This window comes from Chiloscyllium plagiosum, unplaced genomic scaffold (assembly GCF_037043375.1).
Source record: "Chiloscyllium plagiosum isolate Xiang-an unplaced genomic scaffold, Cpla_swu_hap1 HiC_scaffold_10, whole genome shotgun sequence".
Classification (NCBI taxonomy): domain Eukaryota; kingdom Metazoa; phylum Chordata; class Chondrichthyes; order Orectolobiformes; family Hemiscylliidae; genus Chiloscyllium; species Chiloscyllium plagiosum.
The window spans coordinates 74,948,967-74,966,656 of record NW_028270148.1 but is presented as its reverse complement, the minus strand read 5'-3'; the positions used below and the strand labels follow the sequence as shown (position 1 = coordinate 74,966,656).

General features: G+C 42.3%; 1 protein-coding gene across 2 annotated transcripts in view; it reads right to left on the bottom strand.

Moving 5' to 3' along the window:
- Window positions 1-17,690, bottom strand: part of zdhhc14 (zDHHC palmitoyltransferase 14) — a 193,398-nt gene that overhangs the window by 110,015 nt on the left and 65,693 nt on the right. For both annotated transcript variants that reach the window (XM_043696153.2, XM_043696154.2), the window contains exon 2: window positions 3,844-4,004. In XM_043696153.2, coding sequence (XP_043552088.1) covers window positions 3,844-4,004 — 161 coding nt within the window. The remainder of the gene's footprint in view (window positions 1-3,843; window positions 4,005-17,690) is intronic.

Genomic DNA, 17,690 nt, shown 5'->3' with positions numbered 1-17,690 from the left:
CTGTCTGGCAATTGCTGCATGGAATCCAATCATCTGTTGGTGTAGCATCTGCATGGATACGACCATCACACATGGGAACAACAGCCATCACATACACAGCAGACACTCATGACTCGGCCAATGTGGTCTACGTTATATGCTGCAGACAAGGATGCCCTGAGGCATGACATATTGGTGAGACCATGCAGACTCTACCACAATGAATGAACACGCTCCAGGACCATTACATCCTTCCTGAGATATGGGGCCCAAAACTACACACAATACTCTAAAATGTGGCCTGATCAGAGATATTACATACCTCTAAAGCACGTGGTACTTGGACCCAGGTCTCCTGGTTCAGAGCTACTTTTAATACTTATATGCCTATAAAAGATACTGGGATTACTCTTTGCTTCTCTTATTTGCTTAATAATTATCTCTCTAAACTTTCAGTGTTCTACTTCGTTCTCAATTGTATTTTCAACTTGCCATTATCACAAATTTTCTTTCTGATGTTAATTCTACCTCCTTTGTCATCCAGGGATTTCTGGATTTGTCGGTCCTATCTTTCCCAAATGAGGGAATATACCTCAATTGGACCCACATCATCTGCTCATTTAAGGCAGCCCATTGTTCACTTACTGAATTTCCCAACAACCAGTAAATCCTGACCATCTCTCTCCCGCATGGGCCCCAGCTATGCCTGCCTCTTCGTAGGATATGTGGAACAATCCATCTTCCGCAACTACACTGGCCCCACCCCCCACCTTTTCCTCCGCTACATCGATGACTGTATCGGCACCGCCTCGTGCTCCCACGAGGAGGTTGAACAGTTCATCCACTTCACCAACACCTTCCACCCCGACCTCAAATTCACCTGGACAGTCTCAGATTCCTCCCTCCCCTTCCTCGACCTTTCTATTTCTATCTCAGGCGACCGAATCAACACGGACATCTACTACAAACCGACCGACTCCCACAGCTACCTGGACTACACCTCCTCCCATCCTGCCCCCTGTAAAAACGCCATCCCATTCTCCCAATTCCTTCGACTCCGCCGCATCTGCTCCCAGGAGGACCAGTTCCAAAAACGCACAACCCAGATGGCCTCCTTCTTCAAGGACCGCAATTTCCCCCCCGACGCGGTCGACGATGCCCTCCACCGCATCTCTTCCACTTCCCGCTCCTCCGCCCTTGAACTCCAACCGCCACCAGGACAGAACCCCACTGGTCCTCACCTACCACCCCACCAATCTCCATGTACAGCGCATCATCCGCCGTCATTTCCGCTACCTCCAAACAGACCCCACCACCAAGGATATATTTCCCTCCCCTCCCCTATCAGTATTCCGTAAAGACCACTCCCTCCGTGACTCCCTCGTCAGATCCACACCCCCCACCAACCCAACCTCCACTCCCGGCACCTTCCCCTGCAACCGCAGGAGGTGCAAGACTTGCGCCCACACCTCCCCCCTCACCTCCCTCCAAGGCCCCAAAGGAAACTTCCATATCCGCCACAGATTCACCTGCACCTCCACACATATCATCTATTGCATCCTCTGCACCCGATGTGGCCTCCTCTATATTGGGGAGACAGGCCGGCTACTTGCGGAGCGTTTCAGAGAACACCTCTGGGACACCCGGACCAACCAACCCAACCACCCTGTAGCTCAACATTTCAATTCCCCCTCCTACTCCACCAAGGATATGCAGGTCTTTGGACTCCTCCATCGTCAGACCACAACAAAACGACGGTTGGAGGAAGAACGCCTCATCTTCCGGCTAGGAACCCTCCAACCACAAGGGATGAACTCGGATTTCACCAGTTTCCTCATTTCCCCTCCCCCCACCCTGTCTCAGTCAAATCCATCAAATTCAGCACCGCCTTCCTAACCTGAGATCTTCTTCCCGACCTCTCCGCCCCCACCCCAGTCTGACATATCACCCTCACCTTGACCTCTTTCCACCTATCACATTTCTGACGCCCCTCCCCCAAGTCCCTCCTCCCTACCTTTTATCTTAGCCTGCTGGACAAACTTTCCCCATTCCTGAAGGGCTTATGCCCGAAACGTCGATTCTCCTGTTGCCTGGATGCTGTCTGACCTGCTGCGCTTTTCCAGCAACACATTTCCAGCTCTGATCTCCAGCATCTGCAGACCTCACTTTCTCCTCATCTCTCTTCTTGCCCCATTTAAGTCAGCTTTCCATCAAGTGATTTTTCTTACTCTGGATTTTATGTTGTCATTCACCACCACTATCCTGAACCTTATTATACAATCATCTAATTGAAACCCTACAGACAACTCACTTGGCCACCACATTCCCAAGTTGAGGTAGAGGGCAGCACGGTGGCTCAGTGAGTTAGCACTGCTGCCTCATAGCGCCAGGGACCTGGGTTCAATTCCCTCCTCGGGCAACTGTCTGTGTGGAGTTTGCACATTCTCCCAGTGTCTGCATGGATTTCCTTCGGGTGCTCCGGTTTCCTCCCCCAGTCCAAAGGTGTGCAGGTTAGGTGAATTGGCCATGCTAAATTGCCTGTATTGTTAGGTGCATTAGTCAGGGGTGAATGTAGGGGAATGAGTCTGGGTGGGTTGCTCTTCGGAGGTTGGGTGTGGACTTGTTGGGCCGAAGGGCCTGTTTCCACACTGTAGGGGATCTATTTTAATTAATGTATACTTTCTTGTAGGACGAGACACACGCTGCTATGGGAAACTCTCCTGAACACAACCTAGGAAAATGTACCCCTAGCTGCCTCTTACACTACCAGTATTCCAGTCTTGATATTGTATTGATCACCACAGATACAAGAATGCCAAATTATTTAGGGAACAACAATTTAGCTGAAATTGAAATTAGTGAAAAAGGGTGCTGATTGTTTGGTTGAGACATTACCGCAAAGAATGCACCTGTGAATTAAACCAAGTATGATGGCACAATAATTTAAAGAAGGTGCAATGCCTCAATGGAGCATAGATCCATACACTTGGATGTACGGGTGAATCAGGATGCTCCTTCAATTGTTGACAATCGGCAAACTATTTAATCAGCCTGTGCTTGCAAAACTTGTAACATCTAATGTTAGTTACAATTCCACAATTTGACAGCACTTTTAAACAATTAGGTTTGTGAATAACCAGCAATTTAAGATCAGTTGGGCTCATAATATGGCTCACTTACATTTGCTAGAAGGTACATATATTCATATGTAAAGAACTGTCCTTTGCGGAGAAAGCACAAATCCTGTCACTGTCTTTTTTGAATTAAATAAAAGCATGAGGTCAACTGCTCATAGGAACAGAGGAAATAGAACGGTAGTTCATTCAGTCCATTAAGCTCATTTTACCATTCAATTAGACCATGGTCGATCTTCTACTTTAACAGCATTTTCTTAAACTATTCCCAGACCCTTTGAGTGCAGCATCTTGACTAGTGTCCCTTTACTAACCAATCAGCATTTTTTTCTCATGCAGTATAAACTATTGTTCTCTTTGAAATAGGACATTCTTGCACCTGCCCTGATCAAATCAAGCTGAAAAGCTTCAACAATAGGTCTCTTTTTCAGTAATAGGAGGAGAAAGTGAGAACTGCAGATGCTGGAGATCAGAGCTGAAAAATGCGTTGCTGGAAAAGCGCAGATCAGGCAGCATCCAAGGAACAGGAGAATCAACGTTTCGGGCATTCCTGAAGAAGGGCTTATGCCCGAAATGTCGATTCTCCTGTTCCTTGGAAGCTGCCTGACCTGCGCTTTTCCAGCAACGCATTTTCAGCTCTTTTTCAGTAATACTCAAGTTCCGTAGTGTCAAGTGATTATTAGAATAGTAAAAGGTGGACAGAAACAGAAAGACAGTCCTTCACTGTTACCTATCTGTCTTTCCAGGTCAGCTGCTTCATCTTGCGTAGCGCGAGGTAGAACTCCTGGATCACTGAAGCTTGTACGGAGCAACGTCCCCATCACAAAAAAGAACAAAACTCCTGCAATCGCTGGTATCACAGGTGTGATGGTAACTGCTAGGAATGGACAGCTGTTAAAAATATAAATAAAAGAAATTAAAACTGGTTTCTAATAGGGCACATAACAGTACATTTTGGGGCAGCAACTTAAATTCCAATGACATAGGACTCTATGATAATTGAGTTCAGACTCAAGATTAACCAATGAGGAGCTAAATATGCTGACAGCAATTCCAATATTCATCAAAAGGTAGTACTGCAAACAAATAATTCCTACTCCTTTACTTTCAGATCGGTGAATACATACATTTCCTGAATTAGCCCAAAATGCCCTTAAATTTGGAATAGTTTAAAATAATGGGAAAAATTACAGCTTTAAGAGCTGCTCCTTTGAGGTATTTTAGGTTTTGGATGTGATTTCCTCAAATTCCAGGAACAGTAATTACTGTTTTACATGCTGTTGCATTTTTTAAAACTTTGGGGGAAGAAAGATTAAAACAGTGAAAGAAACCCAGGCTGCTGTCTGACACAGCAATGAATCTGCACAGTCACCGTCTTTGCTGTTTGAGTTCAAATATCTCCAGACATCGGAGTGTGTCTAGGAGAAATGAACAGCGGAATTCACAGCTGACCTTGGAGGAACCTATGTGCGAGAGCTCACAGCACAGGAGTAGAAATGTGCATAGTTTTTAAGTGTAACCTTGCTGTAAATCTGCAATACTGAGTAGAGTGGATTCTTTTTTGATTGTGTGTTTTATTGAGACCTGTCTCTTGATTAAGTTTAAAAATACAAACACGATGTTAGCCTGGAGCAGTGTTTTTTTAAAGCAATAAGACAGTGCTATTTTCTGGGTCTGTAGATAGTGGAGGAGTAAAGATGGCCTTTAATAGAGTTATGTGCTCTTCCTGTTGGATGTGGGAGATTAGAGAGAGTTTCCATGTTATTGATGTATGTCTGCAGGAAGTGTCTTTGGTTGCGAATCCTATCAGATCGCATCGATCAGTTGGAGCAGCAGTCAGAACCAATAAGAAATTTACAGGATCTGGGGTGTGTGACATAGGGCGGGAGAAAAGCCACAGATACTGTCAGGTAGATGTGTTAACTCCAGGAAACAAAGGAGAGGGAGGCAGGTAGTGCAGCAGTCTCCTGTGGCTAACTTCATCACAAACAAGTATGCCATTTTGGAAAATGTAGGGGAGATGGACTCTCAGGGGATGAAGCACAAACAGCCAGGTTTCTGGTACCGATGCTGTCTCTAATGTAACAAGGGGTATGTCACATTCAAAGTGATAGATTGTGACAGGGGACTTTCTAGTTAGAAGCACAGATGAAAAATCAGAATGGTATGTTGCCTCCCTGGTGCCAGGATTAAGGATAGCTTCTCAAAGGGGAGTGGGACCAGCAGGAGATTGTTGTATACATTGGAACTAATAACACAGAAGGGAAAAAGGATGAGATTCTGAAGGGAGAATATAGGAACTAAGACAGGAATTTAAAAAGGAGGTCCTCAAGAGTAGTAATATCAGAATTGCTCCCAGTGTTACGAGCTGAGGGTAGGAATAGGAGGGTAGAACAGATAAATGCATAGCTCCTGGTGTAGGAGAGAAGGGTTTCCATTTTTGGATCATTGGAATCTCTTCAGGGGTAGAAATGACCTGTATAAGAAGGATGGAATGCACCTGAATTGGAAGGGGACTACTATACTGGCAGGATGATTTGCTAGAGCTGCAGGATGTAAACTAGTAAGGTGAGGTGACCCAGGGAGAGAGGAAAGAGATCAGTCTGAGACTGGTACAGTTGGGAAAAGGAGCAGGTCAAACCATCAGAGCAGGCAGGAGCAAAGGAGAGAACACGGTGAATTAAACTGCATTTATTTCAATGCAAGAGGCCGAAGAGGAAAGGCAGATGAGCTCAGGACATGGTTAGGAACATGTGACTGGGATATCATAGCAATTACAGAAATGTGACTCAGGGATGGACAGGACTGGTAGCTTAATGTTCCAGGATACAAATGCTCTCAGAAGGATAGAAAGAGGGTCAAGGAAGGAGAGGGAGTGAAGTTTTTGATAAGGGATAGCATTATGGCTGTTTTTAGGGAGGATATTCCTGGAAATATGTCTAGGGAAGTTATTTGGGTGAAACTGAAATAAGAAAGAGATTATCACCTTACTGGGATTGTAATATAGATCCCCCAATAGTAAGCAGTAAATTGAGAAACAAATTTGTAAGATTTCAGTTATCTGTAAGAATAATAGGTTAGTTACAGTAGGGGATTTTACCTTTCCAAACATAGGCTGGGACTGCCATAGTGTTAAGGGTTTAGATAGAGAGGAATTTATTAAGGTGTATATTCAGTATATGGATGTACCTACTAGAGAAGGTGCAAAACTTGACCTACCCTTGGGAAATATGGCAGGACATGTGACTGAGGTGCCAATGGAGGAACACTTTGGGGCCAGTGACCATAATTTTATTAGTTTTGAAATAGTGTTGGAAATGGATAGACAGCGTCTAAAAGTTGAAATTCTAAATTGGAGGAAGGCCAGTTTTGATGGTATTAGGCAAAACATTTCAAAAGTTGATTGGAGGCAGATGTTCACATGCTGAAAAATGTGAAGCCTTCAAAAAATGAAGTCACGAGAATCCAGAGACAGTATTTTCCCGTTAGGGTGAAAGGCAAGGCTGGTAGGTGTAGGGAATGCTGGATGACTGGAGAAATTGAAGTTTTGGTTAAGAAAACAAAAGGCAGCATATGTCAGTTATAGACAGCAGGCATCGAGTGAATCCTTAGATAGTACAAAAGATAGTAGAAGTATACTTAAGAGGGAAATCAGGAGGGCAAAAGGTGACATGAGATAGCTTTGGCAAATAGGATTAAGCAGAATCCAAAGGGATTCTATAAATGCGTTAAGATGAGAAGAGTAACTAGAGAATAGGACCACTCAAAGATCAGCAACACTGCCGGTGTGTGTGGAGCCGCAGAAAATGGGGGAGATACTAAACAAGTATTTTGCATCAGTGTGTACTGTGGAGAAGGAATGGAAGATATAGAATGTGGAGAAATAGATGGTGACATCTTGAAAAATGCCCATAACAGAGAGGTGGTGGTGCTGGATGTCTTAAAATGCACAGAGCTGGATAAATCCCCAGGAACCAATCAGGTGTACTCTAAAACTCTGTGGCCCCTTGCCGAGATATTTGTATCATCGATAGTCACAGGCGAGATGTCAGAAGACTGGAGGTTGGCTAACGTGATGCTACTATTTAAGAAAGGTGGCAAGGAAAAGCCAGGGAACTATAAACTGGTGAGCCGGACATTGGTGGTGGGCAAGTTCTTGGAGGGAATCTTGAGGGACAGGATTTACATGTATTTGGAAAGGCAAGGACTGTTTAGAGATAGTTAACATAGCTTTGTGCATGGGAAATCATATCTCACTAACTTGATTGAGTTTCTTGAAGAAGTAACAATGAGGATAGATGAGGGCAGAGCAGTTGAAGTGATTCTATATAGACTTCATTAAGGCGTTCAACAAGGTGCCTCATGACAGAATGGTGAGCATCATTTGATCTCATGGAATAAAGGGAGAACTAGCCATTTGGATACAGAACTAGCTAGAAGGTAGCAGATGGTGGTGGAGGATTGTCTGGAAGCCTGTGATCAATGTGCGCCACAAGGATCGGTGCTGGGAACACGGATTTTTGTCATTTCTATAAATGATCTGGATGTGAACATAAAAGAGGTATAGTTAGTAAGTTTGCAGATGACACCAAAATTGGAGATGTAGTGGACAGCAAAGAAGATTACCTCAGAGTACAACAGGATCGTGATCAGATGGGCCTATGGGCAGAAGAGTGGTAGATGGAGTTTAACTTAGATAAATGTGAGGTGCTGAACTTTGGAAAGGCAAATCAGACTAGGCATTGTACACTTTATGGTTAGGTCCTGGAGAGTGTTGCTAAACAAAGAGACCTTGGAGTGCAGGTTCATAGTTCCTTGAAAGTGGAGTCACAGGTAGTCGGGATAGTGAAGCTGGTGTTTGTATGCTTTCAGTTATAAATCAGAAAATTGAACTGGGAAATCCTATTGCGGTTGTACATGACATTGGTTAGGCCACTGTTAGTATACTATGTGCAATTCTGGTCTCCCTCCTATTGGATAGATGTTGTGAAACTTGAAAGGGCTCAGAAAAGATTTACAAGGTTGTTGCCAGGGTCGGAGAATTTGAGCTATAGGGAGAGGCTGAATAGACTAGGGCTGTTTTCGCAGGAGCATCAGAGGCTGAGAAGTGACCTTATAGAGGTTATAAAGTCATGAGGTGCATGGATACGGTAAATAGACAAGGTCTTTTCCCTGGGGTGTGGCAGTCCAAAACAATATGGCATAAGTTTAGGGTTAGAGGGGAACAATTAAAAGGGACCTAAAGGGCAACTTCTCACACAGAGGGTGGTGCGTTTATGGAATGAACTACCAAAGGAAATGATTGGGGCTGGTGCAATTACAACATTTAAAAAGGCATCGAGATGGGTATATGAATAGGAAGGGTTTAAAGGGACATGGGTCAAGTTCAGGCAAATGGAACTAGATTAGTTTCGGCTATCTGGTTGGCATGGACGAGTTGGATCGAAGAGTCTGTTTCCATGCTATATATCTCTATGATACGGTCTGAATGTCAGCAAAAGTTATCCATGCTTAAAGTAACAAAAAGGAAAATGAAAAATGTCAATACTGACAAGGCCTACAGGAAAACATGCTGTTTTTGATCTTTCATGGCTCCAGGTCTGCTAGCTAGAGACAAATTGCTTGTTAACCTACAGGCCAAAAGTAAGAGGCACACACCAATTTTGTAAGAGGATGACTCATCATTTTCAAATGATTTTAGTAACATTTTGCTGGGATATGAAACAAAATAAAGTAGATCTTAAGAATTTTACTCCAGGCAATAATTGGCAGGCCATTGCCCTACTGGCCTATCCGTTGCCTCAGACAGATTTATAAAGCATAGTTCCAAACAAATGACCTAATTACAAATGCTCAATATAAAACCTTCACAGAAAACACCACATATTGTCATTGGCTGTTGTAATGCAGTTTAGATTAGATTCCCTACAGTGTGGAAACAGGCCCTTCGGCCCAAGTCCATACCGACCCTCCAAAGAGCAACCCACCCATTCCCCTACATTTACCTCTGACTAATCCACCTAACACTATGGACAATTTAGCATGGCCAATTCACCTGACCTGCACATCTTTGGACTGAGGGAGGAAACTGGAGCACCCGGTAGAGACCCACGCAGACATGGGGAGAATGTGCAAACTGAAAAATAGGTTTCCAATGAATGCAGTATTCATCAATTTACTCTATGAGCTTATAACGGCACTGACAGCAGGGATTTGAAATTCACTAAGGGATAGGTGTGGTAAAATATTGTTCTTCTGGTAATACCCTCCAAATATCAGTCTTTGGACAACTGCCCTTTCTGGTTTACATTTATAGCCTGGAGTTAGATATTGTGGGCATAATTTTAGTTCCCAGATGAGATGAAAATCGAAAATGCAGTAAATAGAGTGGGAACAAATCTAATAATAATATAGACAAATGAAGTAGACTGATTAAATTTAATACAGAAAATTGTCAAGTGATTAATTTACATCGAAAAAAAAATTAAGAGAAACAATAGAAGAGAAAATTTTGAGTGTTCAGTAACAAAGAAACCAGGGATTAGTCACTTATCTTTTAAGTACATAATGCTTCTTTTAAAAAAAATGCAGGATCACTTGTTTTGCAAATTGTAAGTACAAAAACAAGGAAGCTACACTAAATCTACAAAAATATTGGTTAGATTCCAGTCGTAAAATGATGGCTGATTCTGGACAAGATTATTAGGAAGGATGTCAACAGTCCTTTTCAACAGCCTCGCTGGAATGACATCAGGGATTTACTTGGAGAGGCATGGTAGGTAGTTCTCCCAAATGCACAGAAGATTAAGGAGAAATCAGATTGTCAAATCCTTAAGAGGTCTCAAATTTCACAATTCATAAATGTTCAGAAGTCCATTTAGATCAATAGTAAATTGTTGATTTTAAAAATAACAAACTACAAACTATTTGGGCATATTTGAAATAGACAGATTGGTAACCCTAAGATGAAACAGAAATAATATTAGACCTGATCTGGCTTTAATGCTTGTTATTTCTTAATAAGTTTTTGAGCATTATTTGCAGAACAAATTGCAATCTGTATTGCATTTGGTTTAATGTAATAACTTGTATATAATGATTCTTTAAGCATTCCTGACTTCTTAACATTTCTAGAAGGTTGTGTAAGCAATTGTAAAGATTTCCAGCAGTTCAGAAGTAACTTGCAAAAAAAAAATTCAGTGAAGCTTTCTCCTAGGTGAAATGAATTTTTTCAAATAGTCAGTTAGCACTTCTAAATCCAACAGTATTATCAGTGTCAATGTTTTGCTTGGTGTACATATTACACACAGGATATAAGAGACATAAAGGGAAGCAATTTTGGTATGCTTGAGTGGTGTGGGACAAAGAATTGTTACAAGAAAATGACCTAGTCAAAAAAGTTAAAGCAGAATATTTTCCATCTTTTGATAATACCATATAGCAGAATACTGCATGAAAGAAAGACACCTGCAATCCCTAACTGCATTCTCAGTCACTCACTTTATTTTCATAATATCCAGATCTCCTGAGTCAAGTAGCATAATCCATCTCCAAAACGTTTTGCACCAATTTGAAAATTCAAGCCTTGAGAGCAAGGAAATCCTAGGAGGATAATCCACAGGATCAGAAACCGTGTTACAAGGACAGGTATTAAAAATGTGTATTCTTCAGTCTTGGAAAAAAAAGTCAATAACGAGTCTGATAAGATTCAGACAAAAAAGTCTCATTCATTTAAATTCATTCACTACTTGGAGTTGAAGTAAGGAAGAGTAATGAATTCTAAATCAGGGGTTAATTGCATTCACATACGTGCAGTGAGAGTGCAGAGCTACAGTCACAGATTGCCTTAGGGGAATTGATCTTTGTGGTGATAACTGAGACCCAATTTAAGGAAGCACAAAGTTAATAATCACACAACACCAGGTTATAGTCCAACAGGTTTATCTAGAAACAATAGCTTTTGGAGTGCTGCTCCTTCAGGTGGTTGTGAGCACAGGTCTCAGTGTTGAGTAATCCTGGCTAAAATGTGTCCAGAAAACATATGGCAGGAAAAAAAAAATAGAAGAGGTGCAAATTTTCATTGAGGAGAATATTGCTGTACTGGAGGAAGAGGATGCTTCAGATGTTTCAAGAACAAAAACAATTTGGTTGGAATTAAGGAATAAGAATAATGCAATTACATTTTTCAATGTAATCTATACACCACCAACCAGTGGGAAAGATATAGAAGAAATCTGCAAGGACATCAGAGTGGTGTTAACTATTAGAAATAGGTACAAGAGCAGGCTGCTCAGACCTTCAAGCCTGCTCTGCCATTGAACAGGATACTGGCTGGTCCAACAATACTCCTGACATCCTAACCCTCGATTCCCCTACTGATCAATAATCAATCTATCTTAGTTCTCAATATATACATTGACTCTGTCCCCAGCCCTGTGTGGCAAGGAATTGCAAAGACTCTCAACCATCAGAGAGAAGAAATTCCTCATCTCAAGTCTTAATGTATTTACTGTATTTTGGGCCTAAGCCCTTTGATTCTAGACTCTCCCATCAAGGGAAACATTCTCTCAGCAATTATTCTGTTAAGTCCCTTAAGAATCCCAAATGTTTCCATGAGTTCACCTCTCATTCTTCTAAACTCCAATAAGTACAATCCGAATCTGCTTAACGTTTGCTCATAAGATGATCCCTTCATACCAGGATCATCCTAGTGAATCTTCCATGAACTGCCTCCAATGAAATAATTTCTATTCTTAAATAAGGAGACCAAATCTGCTCTCAGTACACCAGATGAAGTCTCACCAGCACCTTGCACAGTTGCAGTTAAGACATCCTAACTTTTACACTACAGCCTCCTTGAAATAAAGGGCCTTTACAATTACATGCTGTACCTGTTGGCTAGTTTTCTGTGTTTCATGCACAAGTACGTAATCATACTAACAAAAGCATACCTTACAAACACCACCATCATCATCATCCCTGTATACGTCCTGTCCCATTGGCAGGACAGCCTAGCAGAGTTGGCATCACAGTGACGCACAGTCGGGAAGGAATTGCCCTTGGAGTCACTGGCCCCAGACTCTGAAGTCTTATTGCTTCTGGTGAAATATGGGCAAGGAGATCTTCTACTGGTTACCATGTATTGTCCTCTCTTGACAGATGGATTAATACTCCCCAGTGGGAAGCTGTACCAGGCATACCTAAGGTAAGGTGTCAACCTGGTGAAGTGACTAAATAGGACTACTTGCATACCAAATGGCATAAGCGGCAAGTAACACAGAGGTAAGCTCTGCAGTGCTGCCACATCCAAATGCGAATAGTGATGGAGAGGTAGACAACACAGGTGGTGGCTCCACAATATCCCCATCCTCAATGATGAATGAGCACAACACATCAGAGCAACACATAACGCAAAAGCATTTGCAGCAATCTTCAGGCAGCAGAAGGGCCAAGTGGACGATCCATCTCAGCCTCCTCCAGTGGTCCCAAGCAATACAAAAACCAGTCTTTTGCCAATTTGATTCAGTCCATGTGATATTGTTATCAAGCAGAGGTCAACCCCCCCCCACCCCCCGATAACTAAAACCGAAACAATCTGTGATGCCTATGTCCCATGAATGAATTTTTAAAAACAGTTCAGAAAAGAAGTGATAAAGCAAATAGAAGCAGCAAAAGAAAGATCATGAAAAAAAAATTATAACTAACAATAAAGGAAATCCAAAATACATTTCTAAGTATTAGTATTTGAAGGTTTGAAGGATTATACAGCCAGTCAGAATCACTGGGAAACTATGATTTGGAGATGCCAGTGTTGGACTGGGGTGTACAAAGTTAAAAATCACAAAACGTCAGGTTATAGTCCAACAGGTTGATTTGGAAGCACTAGCTTTCAGAGCGCTGCTCCTTCATCAGGTGGCTATGGAGTATAAGATCGTAAGACACAGAATTTATAGCAAAAGCTTACAGTGCGATGTCTCTGAAATTATTTATTGAAAAAGACCTGGATTGTTGTTAAGTCTCTCATCTTTTAGAATGACCATGCTGGTTTCAGTTCTTTCATATGTAAATTGCAAAACTTTTTTTTTTAAAGAAGTTACATTCTCAAGTGAACTTTAACAATTTCCCAGAAAATGCATTGAAGGTGTGGGCTACCCTGTGTGAGACTGTCTGTGCTCCAATGGTCAGACTGATGCCAATCTTAAAAAAAACAGGTTTACAGAATCTCACATGGATTCATGCAGTTTTTGACCAAAGTAAAATGTCATTCTGCAAGTAAAAATTCACTCCTACAGGTGCACAGACACACACACATAACCACCATAACCAGCTCCCCCCCCCCCCCCCCCCCCCCACTACCACTCTCTCCTCTTTCCCCCCCCCCCCCCCCCACACTACACACACACCCACATGCACACATTGACCATTGTGGCACAGACAATGGTCAGACTGATTCTAATCTAACAAATGGAGTTACAGAATCTTACATGGATTCATGCAGTTTTTGACCAAAGTAAAATATCATTCTGCAATTATAAATTCACCCCGCAAACTTATATGGATGTGTGTGCATGTGGGGGTGGGGGGGAAAGAGGTGGTTATGAGTGTCCTTGAGACTGCACGCATGTTGCATGTGCGTGTTGCGTGTGCGTGTCAAGGGGTATAAGTCTGTGAGAGGGAGAGAGTGTAGGAGGGTATGTGTGAGCATATGCGAGAGGGTCTACATGAGTGTATGGGTCTGTAGGAGTGTGTGCGCGCTTGTAGGAGTGAATTTGTATTTGCAGAATGACATTTTACTTTGTTCAAAAACTGCATGAATCCATGTGAGATTCTGTGAATCCGTTTTTTTAAGATTAGAGTCAGTCTGACCATTTTTGCACAGGCTGTCTCACACCTTCACGGCATTTTCTGGGCCGACATGACACCAATTGTTAAAGTTCACTTGAGAATATAACTTTTTAAAAACGTTTTGCACTTTACATATGAAAGAACCGAAACCAGCATGCTCATTCTAAAAGTCGAGAGACTTAAACAATCCAGTTCTTTTCCAATATGTAATTTCAGTTACATCACACTGAAAGCTGTTGCTATAAATTCTGTGTCTTATAGTCTTATATTCCACAACCACCTGATGAAGAAGCAGCGCTTCGAAAGCTAGTGCTTTCAAATAAATGTACTGGACTATAATCTGGGGTGATTTTTAACCGGGAGACTAGGGAGTCACGTGCAACATTGAAAATTGCAGTGAAGCACACTGGAAGAAATGTACAGCAAATTAGTATCACTGTGAATATGATTGGAAAGATTGTACATCAGAGCTGAAAAGTGTGTTGCTGGAAAAGCACAGCAGGTCAGGCAGCATCCAAGGAGCAGGAAAATCAACGTTTCGGGCATAAGCCCTTCTTCAGGAATAAGGAAGGAGTGCCAAGCAGGCTAAGATAAAAGGTAGGGAGGAGGGACTTTGGGAATGCGATAGGTGGAAGGAGGCTAAGGTGAGGGTGATAGGCCAGAGAGGGGGTCGGGGCGGAGAGGTCGGGAAGAAGATTGCAGGTCAAGAAGGCGGTGCTGAGTCCGAGGGTTGGGACTGAGATAAAGGTGGGGTGGGGGGGGGAGGAAATGAGGAAGCTGGAGAAATCTGCATTCATCCTTTGTGGTTGGAGGGTTTCTAGGAGGAAGGTGAGGCGCTCTTCCTCGATTGCCATGGTCTGGCGATGGAGGAGGCCAAGGACCTGCATGTCCTTGGCGGAGTGGGAGGGGGAGTTAAAGTGTTCCACCAAAGGTTGGGTTGGTTGGTGCAGGTGTCCCAGAGGTGTTCTCTGAAGATTGTACATCAGTCCAATCACTGTGAAGCAAAACGGGAAATGCACATACCAAGTCAACACCAATGTGAAGCAGACAGAGAGCTTCTGACAGTCCAGGACAGCCTGGGAATAGTAACTTCATAAAGAGCACAGGAGCAGAAACAGCAGCTTCATAAATAGCAGGAAACAGAGCAGAGTCTGCAGCTTTATAAACAAGAGAGAAAAGGTTGACAGCTTCAATAAGAGAACAGCAGACCTACATGCAAAGTGCAGCCACAATGGGAGATAAAAACTGGTGGCAGAGAGCCTCCTTGAACTTGTTTCTTCCTGTCAGAGCTAAAGAGTGACATGACATTGGTGGGTATTTCTTCCATGTCTTTCAATTGGTCAACTGGTTTATATCAGGAAACAAAAAAAAAACCAAAGACATGCTGGAAATCAGAAACAAAAACAAACTGCTGGAAAAATTCAGCTGTTATGGCAGGATCTGTGGAGAGAAAGCAGAGTTCATGTTTCATACTGCTTTCTCTTTGCAGATGCTGCTCTGTATGCTGAGTTTTTCCACTAAATTTTATTTTTGTTCTGGCTTAAATCAGGAGACATTATCAGCAGAATAGAGATGGCTAAAAAACTAATGAAATATTGTTGCCGAATGTGAACCTCAGTGCAATCCAGTATCATATCTGCAGCAACTGTTGTTTGCCAGTGAAACTTTTGCCCAGAGGTGATGAGCTGGAGGCTGAGCTGAAGACATTGGGACACATCAGGGAGGGGGAGAGAGATCCTGGACACTTTCTAGAGGCAGTCACACTTCTTAGATTAATTAAATTAAATTCAATTCATGGTCAGAGTACAACTGTGGGATTGCCACAGCATTTAGGGCTTAGATGGAAAGAAACTTGCTACGTCCAACAATATTTTCTTATTCAGTATATTGATGTACCTAAGTTTTGGAGAACATTTGTAGCTCGGGTGCTCGTTGTTGTGGTTCTGTTCGCCGAGCTGGGAATTTGTCTTGCAAACGTTTCGTCCCCTGTCTAGGTGACATCCTCAGTGCTTGGGAGCCTCCTGTGAAGCGCTTCTGTGGTGTTTCCTCCGGCATTTATAGTGGCCTGTCTCTGCCGCTTCCGGTTGTCATGAACGCCAACTAGCCACGAACTACACGACCAGCTATCTCTAGTAGCCACACGCGCAGACGACAAGCAACATGAATTCGACTGGGACAACACTACCATTATAGGACAAGCCAAACAGAGAACAGCCAGGGAATTCCTAGAGGCATCGCAATCATCCACTGACTCTATCAACAAACACATCGACCAGGACCCAATATACCGGCCACTACAGCGGACAGCTGGAACTGAAAACCGGAAGCAGCAGAGACAGGCCACTATAAATGCCGGAGGAAACACCACAGAAGCGCTTCACAGGAGGCTCCCAAGCACTGAGGATGTCACCTAGACAGGGGACGAAACGTTTGCAAGACAAATTCCCAGCTCGGCGAACAGAACCACAACATTGATGTACCTACTAGGGAAGAAGCAAAACTTTACCTTCTCTTGGAAAACATGGCAGAGGAAGTGACTAAGGTCTCAATGGGCAGCATTTGGGGCCAGTAATCATAATTCTGTTACGTTTAAAATATTTATGGAAAAGGATGATCCTAATCTAAAAGTGAATTTTCTATACGGGAGTAAGGCTAATTTTAATAGTATTAGGTAAGAACTTTCAAAAGTTAATTGGGAGAGGGCTTCACTGTTAGTAAGTTTCATGAAACTGCTGAATGAGAATCTGCATTTCATTTAAATTTCCGAAATGCCTCCAATGACAACATCAGCTTCATTATGCGTTCTAGCTATGCATTCATTGCCGGGCTGTTCAACATAGCTTTTCTTTCTTTCACTCTGACACTAATATTGGTCCTTTCTCCCCCAATCAACATTAAATTAATTTAAAATGTTGAACTCAATATGATGATCAGGTGAGAAGGGGAAAATCAGATCCTCTCTTTTTAAGCCACTTGTTTGCCACAGATATTTTTAACGAATTTTTAACTTGCACGTATCACACTTCAATTAAAACAGTTCACCAGAAAATGGAGTCAATTACCAAGGTTTTCTTGATTGATAGGAAGAGGAATTTTTTTACCCACTTTCTCAAAAAAAAAGGAAAAGGTGACATCACATACAAGTAAAACATTTAAAATGGAGTGCAACTAGTACAGAAAAAGGGAGAAATCGAGCCATGCAGTTTAGTAATCATTAGAGGATTTAAGGCATCATAAAATATTAAATCTATAGCAGAAGAGAGAGCAAGAGCCCAGAAGTGCGAGACAGCCAAAGAGAAAATCTCTACTCTGCTGCTCAAAAGCCACAGATAAAATGTAATTCAGTGTATATTGATTTGCCATCACATATCTAAGCTTACCAGCTGATAGGTGAGTCCCTCATCACCTGTGAAAATTGCCATGCACAGAATTAAACACGAAACACAAATTTCTTGATGCTGACTCAGTTGCCTGGTTATCAATATCTTCAGATAAAAACTGTAATTTCAACCTAGATGAAATTACATCTGGGTTTAATTTTATTCAGCATGGATCTTGTGAAGCATGCTTAATCTGTGAAGAGGTGACTACTAGCCATTTTAGGTCCACGTTTCTTCATTTTTAGAAACTATTTTAGTCCATGAAGGATTTCAAATATAAAAATTAAATGGAAGTTAAAATTCACATAGTAATAACAGATTCTACTGCCATCATATTAGGATTTCTGATTCC